At 36.7% G+C, this 15,687-nt stretch overlaps 1 protein-coding gene and 1 long non-coding RNA gene across 2 annotated transcripts in view; one reads left to right on the top strand and one right to left on the bottom strand.

The window, feature by feature from the left end:
* Positions 1 to 4,818: 4,818 nt before the first annotated feature.
* The window catches only part of LOC139130694 (protein SDA1 homolog), a 30,864-nt gene continuing 19,995 nt past the window's right edge, over positions 4,819 to 15,687 (bottom strand). Inside the window, exons 12-18 of the mRNA XM_070696444.1 lie at positions 14,216 to 14,351; positions 9,719 to 9,893; positions 8,797 to 8,914; positions 7,340 to 7,694; positions 6,836 to 6,920; positions 5,604 to 5,765; positions 4,819 to 5,169 (exon numbers count right to left, since the gene is read on the bottom strand). Coding sequence (XP_070552545.1) covers positions 5,119 to 5,169; positions 5,604 to 5,765; positions 6,836 to 6,920; positions 7,340 to 7,694; positions 8,797 to 8,914; positions 9,719 to 9,893; positions 14,216 to 14,351 — 1,082 coding nt within the window. The 3' untranslated portion in view covers positions 4,819 to 5,118. The remainder of the gene's footprint in view (positions 5,170 to 5,603; positions 5,766 to 6,835; positions 6,921 to 7,339; positions 7,695 to 8,796; positions 8,915 to 9,718; positions 9,894 to 14,215; positions 14,352 to 15,687) is intronic.
* On the top strand, positions 12,149 to 12,752 carry LOC139130695 (uncharacterized). The gene is made up of 2 exons (XR_011551944.1): positions 12,149 to 12,194; positions 12,577 to 12,752. It is a non-coding gene; the product is annotated as an uncharacterized lncRNA (long non-coding RNA).

Consider the following 15,687-nt stretch of genomic DNA (forward strand, 5'->3'; position numbering starts at 1 on the left):
TGTTCGTTCTTTCAAGTATGATTTCCTAGTTGCGCTAAATTTAAGTCATAACAATTAAGTATATTTCTGTTATGTACTTGCTAACAGCATAACAAACCTTTAATTAGTTACAGTACAAGATTGGGTGCGGCTTTTGTCTAAAACTCGATTGGTACGAAAATATGCGAGTACAAAATAGTAGAAATGTAATGATGCATACAGCTAGTCACAGCAAAGAATAAGCATGATATGGTGGAAGAACGCCTCTCGGTTTCGTTTACAAGCCGTGACTATAACCTTCCGAGCCAACTGCATATCAGCAGCAATTTTATGTGAAAATCAGATTCTCATATCCATCAGAGATACGTAGAAACAAAATTCAACAAAACTTTTGATAAACCACGCCAAAAGCAGCATCGTCCGGTCCGAACGGCTTGGTTAGGTCGGTGTGGCACGGTCTCTTGTCCCGAGGACGTGTCTGTGCTCGAGGCTAGCGAAGTTTGAAAGCAGTGGCGGGATATTTGCTTTGCTGGGGGTGGGGGGCAGCTATAACAAAGAAAATGTTGATGAAATGTAGACTTCGACTTCGCGGAATAGTACTGTAAAAAGATAAAGAGAGTTAGAATAAGACTAAAATAATGCCAAGAGTTGAAATAAGACTAAAATAATGCCGAGAGTTGAAAGAAGACTAAAATAAGGCCATGGTTCTCTGTGCAAAAGAAATGATACTGCTGTTTGAAACTGAAATATAGTGCAGTGATAATACTTATTCAATGTCCTTGTTGCTGTCTTATTGACAGTTTACCTACCCGTCTGATGAATATCTTTGGACACAGAACAGAATGGTGGACATCGATAACAGTACTAGTGGCTTTATATCAAATGAAAAAGCGACACCTGTGATTGACATGTTTCCGTAAATTTCAAACTGAAAAAAATTTAGAAACGTACCTTCTAAATAGTATTGATAAGGCAGAACAACCACGGTTATGTAAATAATATAAATTAATATTCATCTTAAAAATAACATGAAAGTGTCCAATACTTCATGGCTATAGGATACGATAATGTTGCAATCAAATATCACATCCGCATACACACTGATTCTACTAACACGCAATGTTTCTTTCCGTGTCACTCGTCGCTACTCTATGTTATAGACTGTCTACAGCTTCTGCTTCAGTTCGTTGTTTTCCCGCGACGTCTCGTCACAAGGTATACTACCAATGATCTTCCACTAGTCGCAATTATTCCCTGAATGACAAACAAGATCTTATTTCCCCCAATGAAGTAAAATAAAATAGTGTCGATGATACTCTGTCCCTATTTTGATGTGAACAGGTTTATCATTTAGAACCCTAATAATTCCAATTTGCTTTCAAATTGGTACATTTTTTACCCATTCCCCTGAAGACCAGTCTCCTGGCACGTTTAGGCATTACGGAACTCAGTGTTTTCAACATTGATGGGATGTAAATACATAGGTGAAAACAGAATATAATGCTGGTTTCGTTCTACAAAACATCACGTCTTTTAATATCATCGTATGGTTATTTAGTCTTTGGCACGTTTTTCACGAGTTCATGCGGACATTTTCAGGGTCGTAAAAGAATTGGTGTTTACAGCATCGAATGCGTCGTAAAGATATATGAAAGTAGCCTGTATTCACATAAATATTTCCATATTTGTGCACAAGGCGGGATAAATACACAACTCCGAAAGTTTAAGAGTTGTCTCGTTGCTTGAAGATGTCTTGGTATCGGTATTGGTGTATGACAAATCGGTACATGCCTATTATCAATGGTTCCTTGTGTCGCTCAGTCATTGCGTTGCATCAGGCACGTGGTTTCGTCTCGCGTCCGACGCAGCTGTTACGACATAGGAACTCATGATATTGAGAATATGACATCAAATCAGTTCCAGCAATCGTTATCATTCAAGCCAAGTAAATCACCAGGTCCAAGAAACAAACAAACAAACGAAACAAAACACAACAACAACAACTTGTTTCACAAAGAACTTCACTTAAGAAACTGACGGTTCTCTGTTCACTCAAGAAACTGACGGTTCAGCTTTTGTGTCAACATTTGAATAATGAAATTCCAGTACCGCTCATCCTTATTAACATGCTACTTTAGGTCTTCTCAGTATTTGAGCAGTACTTGAATCTAGCTAACTTGTTTCTGATTGGCCCAATCTTCATGCAAGGCAGTGCGCAACAGATGTGCTACATGTGTATTGTGTCGCCACCTGTCTCCTTCTATACGATGCTTCAGTTCAAATCCGCTGCAGTCGTGCCAACACTCTGCTTCTGTCGCATGGTCACCGTGTGATAACAAACGAAAGTAATTTTTCAGATATTCGCGAAACGAGAGTACCAAAAACTACACAGTCGTAACGAAATGGGTTGCTCAGGTTTGGAAAGATTGGGCTGAAAACAGAAATTCTCCGGTTGTTTCAGACTGGCAGTATGACTATGTTCCCATCGATTTCGGTGAGGTGAGTGTCACCGAACTAAATTTTTGGCTGCAGTATTTCTTTTTGGAAGTCCGGATAGGCGTATTTGCGAGTAGTATCAACCAAATATACTTTATCAGCTAGCGTGTGGGCGCTTACGGCATTTAAGAGACTATTTTTGACATTTTGATTTGAATTTCCTGGACTAAAATGACACGGCCTTAGTCACAAGTTGGCGAATTCTCGATGGTATGACTAAAATATGCACGCAGGTTTTGACTGCAACGTTCCGCAGGTCGAAAAATGAAGGACGTGAATGTTAAAAAATAAAACTCTTATTGATTCAACTTTGAATATCAGACTTCATTTGAATAATTTATTCCTTAAAAAGCCGAAGGGCTTTTATATAAAAGCTCGAGCTCTAGACGTAAGGCCACGGCCTTGTGATGGATTTGTAAAACGTATAATACTTTACTTTCTTTCGTTATAAATAAATCATTTCATAAACTCAGTTCTAGAATGTGATTTTTAGAATTTACTCAACAATTTCCCTGTACTTCAATGCCCTCACCACGCGATTCGTAGTATGATCGTCATGAAGGGCCCCTTGAATAGATACAAACCTCGAAAGCACTTTGATTGGTCATTTGCCACATAATAGTTTGTAATGTCTAGATAAAAGTGTGTACCTTCCTATATAGCAAAAGGAGAGCAGAACATCGAAAACCTGCCTGAGTCACTTAATTTTAATGCTAAGTAATTTCCTTTGTAAAAACAGTTGTTTCAAGACATCATCTGTTTTTGTGTCAAAAGCTACACTGAATAATTTTCTACCTGTAACTTAAAGGGGGTGGTCGTCGGAACTGCGCGTGTGCGACTTTCTTGTTTATAAACAATGTATTTCATGAATGATATCTATATGCATCACTTCAACATAGCTGCAACATATAAAGTTTACGATATTCATTGCTAACAAACATGTTTCAACTTTCATCAATCGCAACGTTCCCTAGATACAGTATTTACATTGGTCATAGGGAAAGGGGTCCCTGGCAACCTTTGAGCAGAGGTACAACGATCGCCCCTTTAACATTGACAAAGTCAGAAGCGTACATATTCTCTGTCACAAGTCTGCGATATGTTCTTATCCGTCCATCAAGACATCAACCTATTCCCTATCTAACAATCAAAACTGACATGTATTTAAAAAGACAGTATTTCTTGTTCCTTGTTAATAAATAACGAGGTTTCCATTATTGAATCACTATCGTTCAGCGTTTGGTTTTTGTTAATGTTCTATCTATATCAATGCAGTATTGATAACTAATGCTTTTGAACGCTTAAAAATCTTAATAAACATTATCATAAATCATTTGTAATAATTCTTAGTGACTAAATCTCAGTATATCTTCTATTGTTTTGCTGGAGCAATTTCAAAACAGGGTAATGAAATTGTGATGTGAACTTGAATACCCATATAAGATTTTGATACACATTATCTCAGTTGTCATGGAGATCATTTCGGTATAGAAGCTGCTAATAGACAGTCAATATATTAACGGTCATCAACTACATTTTATCGGCGATTTAAAAAAAAAAGTTTTATTTGAATATGGCAGGAGTGAAAAAGAAATCAACGGTCACTGAATATATAGACCTGGAGTATGTTAAACAATATGTCACGCTTCCTTGATGAGTGATAGCCGCCCAAAAGTAAGAGTATAGTTTTATTAGTGTATGTGTAGTAGGTAACATTTAGTAGACAAAGTATATAATGAGAGAAATTGGTGTTACGATCTTATTTTTTCATATCAATCTCACAGAATACGTATTGATAGTAATCTTTGATTTTATGCAGCGATGATTGATGCATGACATATAAGCCTTAAAGAATTGAGGAACGGTCAGACTGGAGCATTGCCATTTCTCATCAACAATCAAATACATGATAAGGATAGTCGGTCCGCTATCTGGTCATTTGCCTATCGATGTCGCACTTTCTGAAACTAGCAACCAATATCAGACGCATTCATTAAATATGTTGTTTTATTTGACCTACAATCTGATGACCCTTGATCCACAAAGTGCAAAAATCCTTAAAATTGAAATTAACTTCAATACTTGATTATTTTGGGCTGTAGATTACAGAACTGAACGCGAATGTTGCAAGGATGTGAGATGCAGTACCATGCTGAGTATTTGTCATTGAATGTCAGGTACTGTGCAGAGAAATATGTGGGCATGCACTTTTCTGAAATAGTTGTCTTTTGAAATTTCTGAAATAGGTGTAAGTCTTTTGAAATTGTCACTTACAATGTCAAGGCCACATATGGATCACTAATTGTGTATGTCATGGACAATATTCACACCAGGATTACAAGATTATCATTAGATTTCATAAGTCATATATATTTATTGAAAAGCATACAGCTTTTGTTCAAGGATGATTTTGTTCCAACCATCAAAGCCAACTGTGTTTTGTACAATCAATTTACACCAAGGAACCATTACTAGAAGTTCTGTTCATTGTCATTGTACATTCATGTATAGTTAATTTTATATTGTTTGTCTCAACAGTTGTGATACATTACAGCAAATTTATTGGTTTTCTCATGGTTTTCAATGTCTTGCCATCAACATTCTGATATTCTGGCGGGCATACATGTATGAATTTTAAAAATATCAACGTTTCTTCTTTTTCTGTTTTTTCAGTAATGAATTCCTCAGAGCGATCTGCAAAACAAGGAAAAGCAATTCATTATGTTACACAAATTTGATCCACTATGCAAATTGTGCACAGATATGTGTGACTGGGCTGTGTCTTAGTGATTGGCTATGTCTGAGATAAGATGTGTTTCTGTTCCAAGCTACATAAAATGCTGCATTACAGAATCTGAAAACATAAAATGTAGCCATCTGATACACGCACAAATTGAAAACAAGATGGAGAATGATAGGGCAAGTATAAGTCAAAAGTAAGATTAATACTTGGCAACAAAATGCAATATGAACATTAACTGTACACCATCTAACATATCAATATTGACTGCACACCATGTATACATGTTATGCTAATGTCTTTGTAAAACCTTACTCCATGTTTCAATTTTCACTATAGCCTGACACTATTCTGGACAGTACCTCCTCCTACTCATTCAAACTCATACCTGTTTCTCACGAAAGGACCGTTTTTGTTTTTGTCTAATGTTCCTTTTTTGCTTCACCATCATAAATGCTTTGTTTTTCCTTTTCTCCTTGTTTGTTGTACTGGCGTGAGGGTTTTGTCTCTTCTGCTTGGAAGAAAACTTCTGCCTGCCTTCGCGTCCAGCCTGATTTGAAAAAGAAAGATAAAATACTCAAAATAAGTTACAGATTTGTTTAAGAAATCTCCTTTTCAAAACAGTTGCAATTTAACTCTGTGTAGGTCCTAAGGACATCTAACTCTCAATTTCTATTCCTGTAATGTGATATTTTAACATGTAAATTGCTGTGCACATTACCATAAATGCTGCAGAAGATTATAAAGTACAAATACTTCATGTTCACAGAATTGATTTCAGCTGACAGAATGGGATGAAATATAATATTCTTGTGTTGTTTTAGACAAATCCAAATGCCAGTGCAAATTCCCCATTACCAGTTCAACACAGTTGCACTCATAAAACTTGAAGTCAAGTGTTTTCTGGTGTAACTTTCTTACAACAATTTCTTACAACTTTCTGCTATGTGGTTGTTGCTGATATTGAAGTAGGATATTTGCTGTGGCTGTAGCTGATATTGTTGTAGGTTATCTGCAATGTGGCTGTAGCTGATATCGTTGTAGGATATCTGCTATGTGGCTGTAGCTGATATCGTTGTAGGATATCTGCTATGTGGCTGTAGCTGATATCGTTGTAGGATATCTACTATGTGGCTGTAGCTGATATTGTTGTAGGATATCTACTATGTGGCTGTAGCTGATATTGTTGTAGGATATCTGCTATGTGGCTGTAGCTGATATTGTTGTAGGATATCTGTTATGTGGCTGTAGCTGATATTGTTGTAGGATATCTGCTATGTGGCTGTAGCTGATATTGTTGTAGGATATCTACTATGTGGCTGTAGCTGATATTGTTGTAGGATATCTACTATGTGGCTGTAGCTGATATTGTTGTAGGATATCTGCTATGTGGCTGTAGCTGATATTGTTGTAGGATATCTGCTATGTGGCTGTAGCTGATATTGTTGTAGGATATCTGCTATGTGGCTGTAGCTGATATTGTTGTAGGATATCTGCTATGTGGCTGTAGCTGATATTGTTGTAGGATATCTGCTATGTGGCTGTAGCTGATATCGTTGTAGGATATCTGCTATGTGGCTGTAGCTGATATTGTTGTAGGAAACTGAGATAAGAACTCACCATGACTGTTGCAAGCCTGGCTTCTTTATCATGTCTAGGGCGTTTATTCACAACTTCAATGTTCTTCAAATTGACAAGTTCCGCACTGTAAATGAAATTTGATCAGGAAGTGGTGATGAAATGGTCAGAAAAATCAGTGGTAATTCTACTTGGTTTATATCAATGAGAGCATTGTCATAGAAACACTCAAACCATTAAACAAGAGCAATGACAGCTTTTCTCAAAAGACGATATGATTTTATGTTTTGCAATCGTCTGACTGCAGTTTGAGGAGTCACACTACAATGTATATTTGCCATACATTCACATTCTCCAATCATTTTATGACATCACTCATCTCCTGTGTCATCAATGATGCATTCACTCATTATTACTGCACAAACATGTACTTTGCAAACATTAAACCTAGATAAGCAAACTTATATTACTACATCTGCATTGAAATATTCCAGACCTAAGAAGAATGTGAGTCTTGAATGGCATTGTGGGAAACCAAACTCTTACCTTTGCTGTGAGTCTTCCTTGATTTCAATGTGTTTTCGTTTTTTGGATTTTCCGCTTCCTTTGCTTTTACCCGTGTTCATTTCCTTCTGCAGTTGTCTTACTTTGATTCGTTTGAAATCTTCCTGAGTTAGAATTCTAGTTTGTGTGACATCTGCCGCTTTGTTTTGTCTCTCTTCAAGAGGTACTTCATTATCTGACTCCATTTCCACCTCATCATCAGAATGTATTACATCTTGCCAACTACCATCACTGTCATCATCATCATCGTCATCATCATCATCGTCGTCGTCATTGTCATCTTCCTCATCCTCCTCTTGGTTCTTTCCATCATTTGTTACATCCAGAGCATTTTTATCTGAACAAAAAGGAATGACAGTAAGAAAAATGACCACTTCATCGATCTTACTTCTCACTTGTCAACCTGACATAACAGGATACATCATCACTACATTATTACTTTGTAAACACCAAGTTCAATGTTTTAAAAGAAATCACAAGGATGAAAAGCTATTCAAGCATGACTGTGACAATCCTTAACACTTTGCACAAACGGTATTTTTGTCTGCAGTCTTGCATAATTTGAAAGCTCTGCCCATGTCACTATGGATGCCTGAGATTGTATGTATTTTTCTCATACACACATCTTTGTGATTTCCACTTCATGGTATTGTAATATGTGCAATTAGGTAGGAATGTCACAATATTTCTAGCTACTTGGTAAATAATTTACGGATAAGCCTTATTGAAAATTTATGAAACATTGTCAATGATTTACAGTCAAACATTGATGTAAAAAACAGACTGACATGTACAAGCATACGCTTGATGAAATAGTCTTCAAGTTCACTAAGCACATGCATACAGTGACAGTAAGGTTAGACTCCTCACTTGTTGAATAAATAACCTTGATGTTACCATTTTTTCTACAAATGAAATTTTTTAAATGTTGTTGTACACTTGTCAAGAATAGTACATATATGTACCAGTGATGTCATAAAGATTGCCCTTGGCTTTCAATCAAATAGCTACAGGAGTGCTCACATTATGCTGCATTTTGTAGTACCTACTTTGAAAAATAAAGCAACACTATTTTTTTATGTCGTGAAATAGTCACTGGCTTCATTGACAGTATCTCCTACAATCAATGCTAGATTAAGTTCTACATGCACCTTACAGAGAAATATCACTTATAAGTGTATCTGCCTATTTTGTCATGCTTGGGTGCCGTGAAAAGTTATTCAAAACTCTTGTTTAATTCTGAAAGAATGTTGTAAAGTATAGAGAAAACTGTCAGAGTTGTTCACAATGAAAAGACAAGCATTTAGGAAACTGTGAGTGTCCTATGAATGTGTCCTAAGTGCAAAGATAAAATTTCAATTCAAATTTTCAACATTTCTGCACCAATACGTACTGCATGAAATTACGTAATCTAATCTAACATACAAATAGCACGTTACCTTGGTGATCATCATGAGCATTCTCTACTAACACTTCAGCACCAGGAACATGATCAGGGGCAATCACTTCTCCATATTTTTTCACCGTAATCTCTTCACTGTATTCAGTAGGTTTACCCTGGTTGGAATACATGGTATTTCAACAATTTAACTATCATGTCACAGTAACAGACACATGACATCATACAGGAAGGAAATTAACTTTCATATTTAGCATGGCATTACAGTTAGGTTCTGTATTTGTAACATAAATATAATTATGTAGTAAACAATGACATAATGGATGATAACAAGGGCAAGATCACAATTTGTTGTCTGTCAAAACAATTGTGCTAATGATGGAAATATTGATGATGTCAGAGTCCAAGTGAGGATATCATCAATATTATAGCATTATCAGCACCAGCCCAAGGCAAGGGCTGGTAACAAAGTGTGATCTTTACCTTGTTCTTATTTATTATTTCTTTCATTAAACGGAAAGCATTTCTGTACTCAAATTACGGTCACATGTGGCAATTTACCACAGCAAACACCTCTAAAACTAAGACAACATTGTTTGTAGCTAGTCTTGTGTACTCATTGTCTAATTGTACAAGAATCAGCAATAGCGACCTTGGAGAACACAAAGCATACCTTTCTTTATGCAAATGAGTTTACTACAATTTGTTATGCACAGAAAACCATACAAATCTCAGTATGAAATTTTGTAACAAGCACCCACACTCTATATAATTTTTGAGTTAATTATGTCATAAATGTTTGGACACATGAACACTGTCTACATATACACATAAGTATAGACATACATATGATAATGATAGCAGTACCAAGCCTCAAGCACTCTGGAGCTTAATGATTTCCATGATATATGTACATGTAGAATATACTTGATGACATACAGATAGCTTTAATAGCTGCTTACCCTGTCTTTCTTGACAAGAAGACTTGGATTAACTGTTCTGTACAACTGTATCAATGACCTCGCTGCTGTTGAAACTGCCTTATCACGATTGCTTTTATACTGAGCTAAATCCTGCATCAAATCTGGAGTCATCACCAGAGGACACCTTGCACACACTTCTCTAATGGCATTTATTCTGCAAAATACAAGGATTTCATGATGTTAATTTCTAGCTGGCTAGTGATACAGTATATTACACCAAAAAGTCAAGAAAATTGACTTGTAAAATAATTATAATAACTTCAAAATAAATCAATAAATAAAACAGATAGTTGTAATGGTTCAACACCATCTACAAAGTTCATTAAAATCTAGTCTCTGTACAATCATTCCCATTGACCACATTAGCTTTGTCAGCCAAGTGCCTATATAAAACATTACATGAGAATGCATCACAACTACATCACCAGACATGAATGATTCTACCTTTCTGCATACTCTCAGTTGATATCAATATTCAGAAGTAGAGTTAGACAGAAAGATTTGTCATTGAGGGCGCTCTCTACACTCCCCCCTCAAGGGGTGACAACCCTTTCAGTCTTAGGTACAGTCTGTACCATGTAAAACTTTGGAAAAAATACAAAGATTTCAATAGAAAATGAACTGCTACCCTTATGAAAATGAAACTGTGCGGCAGCTCTGCTGTAGACTAGCGGCAGCTCTGCCGTAGAGTTGCTGCACTAGTGCTGCACAGGAAAGCTGTGCAAGAGAGGCTGTGCAGGAAAATGCAGCTAGCTGCACAGTTTCTGCACAGTGTTAATCTGAGCAGAAACTGTGCAGCAGGAGACAAAACTGTGCAGCTTCTGTGCAATAATCTCCATACTGTACACCTTGTGTGCGGCAAATGTAAAATGTGTACAGCTTGTGTACAACAGACCTTGAAGTGTGCAGCTTGTGTGCAGCAGGCCATCAAAGTGTGCAGCTTGTGTGCCAGAAATGACATTACATGTACAGATTGTTATTGGTTATTGCTGCAAATATGGAGCAACACATGATGGGCACATTGCCGACTATTTCATTACCGGGAGTACAGTGTACCATTGCACTTCGTGACCAGTCATATTCAAGAAAACAAAACTGACCTTTCATTTATATTTTGCATTCATTTATTTTTATAACAGACAATCCAACTTTTAAATTATAAAAACTGTTAGATAATGGACAGCTTTTAAAGCACAGTTCAGCTGGTGAAAGCGACACAGGCCTAAACTCAACAACATTGCAGGATGATGGATATAAAGAGTACATCTGTATTATACAGCAGTGACATGTAACATCATTACATGAGTACCCCCTTCGACGATCTGGTTTGGTAAATCAAGGTTCAATCGACAACTGAATTTTTAGGAAAACAAATTTTTAAAACAGGGACTTGTCTGACTTGCAAGTTAAACTCTGTATTTTCTGCGAGTGATACCAAAATGCACTGAAACAGTTTCGAACGAAATCTATGATGGTCTGTAACTTGTGTAAGGACGCGTCGTAGACTTTTGTTACTGCAAATCTGTACCTTAAAGATATCGACAGATGAGAACTTTTCATTGTAGAAACAAACAAACAAACTTCAATGTCGCAGGACCCGCTACTAGTACCTTGGCTCCAAGCAGGGCCGTGGACGTGTTCAGACTTCATGCTATAGCAGTGTACACAGTATACGGTACGTACGTACAGTGCCCAGCACTGGAAGCTAAGTCTGTGTCCTGTCATCGCTAACAAAATCTCGCTTTCTGTTATGACTGGATTGATATTCAATGCTTTTGTCCATGTTTTCAGTGTTAGATAATTGCCGAGCACAATTTTGGGGTGTTTCACACTCCATCCTGACCGCTGTACGAAAATACAATACGCTGCTTCGCTAACGTCCAGCGCTGAGCTGCAGCCGACATGTTTACACTCTGAGGTCACGGTTCATCAAGTTCAGTTCGCGCATTGATATTGAATCTTCGTGTTGAAATAAATTTTACTCTATTTTGAGTCTTTCTATGATCGAAATAACCTGTTTCATTATACTTGTAAATTGGGTGCTCTATCAAGTATAAAACATAACGGATTGGTGAATAATGTAGAGTCAATTCCAACGTTTAAAAACGGGACTACATTATAAATCGCGCAATGATTTACAGATCGCACTTCCGTTAACGTCATGAGGCTTGATCGGCGCGAAGTTAGATTTGGTACCATCGGCTGTGTACTTGTTGTTAGGGAGTTATAGTGGACAATTCGTGATCTTTCTACGGAATCGCCAGGCAAATGATATCACAGTGTTGGAAAAACGTGTATACAGCACCAGAGATAGACGGGTTTCAAAATTTGTGAACATGAACAGCAGTAAAAATGCTCACTATGTTTTCTAAGTATCTACACACGGTTCGGAGAGACCTGCAACCGGAACGGGATCGAATCATCCAGCCTCTGCGAGCAATTCTCAAATGTACCGGTAAGTCAATGTACCGTCCGTCTGTTCATCGCTATAATGTTCTGTAATCGTTGTATTGCTATGTTTACCTACAGATGAATTTTCGTTGAGTACTGATTCATACTGAATTCACTTTCGTTTCACAACAGTTACAGTAAGTGCTGAGATTTTTGCAGATTGTCGCCGCCGTTGGTATGTAAACAACATACGGCGAGCTGTCCGCTGTTTGACATTTGATCATTATTAATTTAATAATCATAAATGTATATGCATTTTTTGCTTCAAGTTTTCAACTTTTTTGTCTCTTTTCAAATGATTATTGATGTCTTTCATCAAATTGCGATGTTTAAATGTGTGGTCAAACGGTAAAGACTTTCTTCCCTGAACGATTTGTATTTTTCAGAATGCATAGTGAGGAAGGGACAAGAAATTCAGAGAACAGAAAGCCAAATCGCAGCCTATGACAGTAATGTAAATGTTACATGAAACTTCTCGAGTCAAAAGAAATTCTCTTGAAGATACTTGTGGCATGAAATGAACATGGCATTTAAAATAAATCGTACCACAATTTGAATTTAATCTTTTTTTCTCTATGTCTTTTTATTTAACAATAACTTTATTTGCGCTGACCATTTTTTCTTGTGATACTGGTATTTCAGAGCTTAGTTGGATAATAAAACACATCTTGTGCTTTCCACAGTCTGTCAGGTTTTCAACGGTGTCACTAACATTGGCCATGTTTACACAAGCGATTTTACAACTTCTGTGTACATATCTGAGCTGAACGTATTATATCCTTGGAAAAGATAAAAACGTTGAAACTTATGGTACAATACAAGAATTTTGCTGTCACTTAATTGTGTTGCTTCTTTGGTTTTCAGTATCTATCGTCTATTTAATAATGTATTTCGTTTTCTTACTGTTGCTGACATTGGTAAAAGTTTATCCAAGAGCTGATTGCTGTGGAATTATGCCAACTTATGAGGAAATTTTGCATTTTGTGGTTTGCGGCAAATCTGCAGTAACATGCAAAATAATTTGCCGCAAATTTTACCTACTCCTGGTAGCTGTCCTGCAAGATGCCACAATTTTCTGTGAAGTTCCTGCACAGTCTTTCATGTATTCTGTAGTTCAAAGGGCTATTGTGCAAACACAGGCTTCCACATTTCCAACACAAAGTTACTGCAGTTACTGTTTTCAGCATTTCTTGCATTATATATTTGCTCAGTGCAGCTAATGTGTATAATGCAAAAGAATCACCTTACAGCAAAGCTGCTGCAACTTGTTGTATTGTTGCACAGTTCCTGCACAAAGCTACTGCACAGTTACTGTTTTCATTGCTTCTTGCACCTGTGCGGCAGCAACTAATTTGCATGAGAAAAATCGCCTTACAGCAGAGCTGCCGCAACCTGCTGTATATTGCTGCACAGTTCCTGCACAAAGCTGCCGCACAGTTACTGTTTTTATCATTTCTTGCGCCTGTGCGGCAGCAGCTAATTTGCATGCGAAAAAGTCGCCTTACAGTTGAGTTACAGTAATTGTCTGTTGCACTAGTGCCGCACCTGTGCAGGAACACTGTGCAGCAGGCTAAAAATTTTCATAAGGGTACAGCATGAAGGTGTCCAAAGACAAGAAATGTAAACATTGAAAAAAATATCAAGATTTCACGAAAAATTGAACTGGTAAAGACAAGACAAGACTACATGTAATAACATCGCAAAATATCAAGATTTCAATAGCAGTTGAACTTGTACAGCATGAAGGTGTTCACAGACAAAACAAGACTGTGATTTGTGTGTTGCCTTCAATATGTTCCATAAGTGTATAGAAATGCATGTACACTCACATCCAGATTGATTTTTATTAACAATGACACAATTGATAATTTAATATTATTTGGAAACAAATATAATTGTTTGTTCATTGAGGAATCAATGTCTCTGTATGACATCACGATTATTGTTATCAATGGTAAAAGATTCTTTCAAAATTGTGAACATTCATGCATCACAAAATTCGGGTGATATTTGAATAGATCTTACCCAACGGCCATCACTTCATTGGAGTTCCTCTCAGTTACAAAATTATTAGCAATACTCATCAGGACTGGTTGAATAATATCTGGTGGTATCAACTCGTGACTAGATTGTGCAACAAAAAGTAATAGTTTGGTGACCTCTGAAAATAGAAAGAGACACAAATCATATAATGAACCAGACACATTGTGATCAGCCATGTCAATTCTGTATTTCTATTAGAAAACAAATGTCAAATTCTTGTTTGCATCATTTTTTCAGAACAACTGTCTATACTTGGTACTAATTACAGATGACTGGTGTAATATCAATCACATTGTTTTATTAATTAATGCCATCAGATACAGATATGAAACATAATCACTTCTGTCTCACATTTGTCTTTGCTGACACCAATCCTAATGATCCGAACATGCATTATCAATGAGCAGGATTATACCTTGCCAAATTATGAAGATTTTCACAGTTAATAGGTTGAATGGAAATGCACTTGTTTTGATAAAGACAAAGACAGTGTGAATCATAAAGAATAATGAAAATGTAATGTGCATTTCAGTGTCTGAGAAAGCATGGTTCTGCATACCATAAAGTCACAGAAAACACTTCTGCATACCATACAGTCACAGAAAACATTTCTACATACCATACAGTCACAGAAAACACTTCTGCATAACATACAGTCACAGAAAACACTTCTACATACCATACAGTCACAGAAAACACTTCTACATAACATACAGTCACAGAAACACATTCTACATACCATACAGTCACAAAAAACATTTCTAACATACAATACAGTCACAGAAAACACTTCTGCATACCATACAGTCACAGAAAACACTTCTGCATACCATACAGTCACAGAAAACACTTCTACATACCATAGAGTCACCAGAAAACACTTCTACATACCATAGAGTCACAGAAAACACTTCTACATACCATAGAGTCACAGAAAACACTTCTACATACCATACCGTCACAGAAAACACTTCTGCATACCATACAGTCACAGAAAAACACTTCTGCAGACCATACAGTCACAGAAAACATTTCTACATACCGTAAAGTCACAGAAAACACTTCTACATACCATACAGTCACAGAAAACACTTCTGCATACCATACAGTCACAGAAAACACTTCTACATAACAGACAGTCACAGAAAACACTTCTACATAACATACAGTCACAGAAAACACTTCTACATAACATACAGTCACAGAAAACACTTCTACATACCATACAGTCACAGAAAACACTTCTGCATAACATACAGTCACAGAAAACACTTCTGCATACCATACAGTCACAGAAAACACTTCTACATAACATACAGTCACAGAAAACACTTCTACATAACATACAGCCACAGAAAACACTTCTACATAGCATACAGTCACAGAAAACACTTCTACATAACATACAGTCACAGAAAACACTTCTACATACCATACAGTCACAGAAAACACTT

This window comes from Ptychodera flava, chromosome 4, assembly GCF_041260155.1.
Source record: "Ptychodera flava strain L36383 chromosome 4, AS_Pfla_20210202, whole genome shotgun sequence".
Classification (NCBI taxonomy): Eukaryota; Metazoa; Hemichordata; class Enteropneusta; family Ptychoderidae; genus Ptychodera; species Ptychodera flava.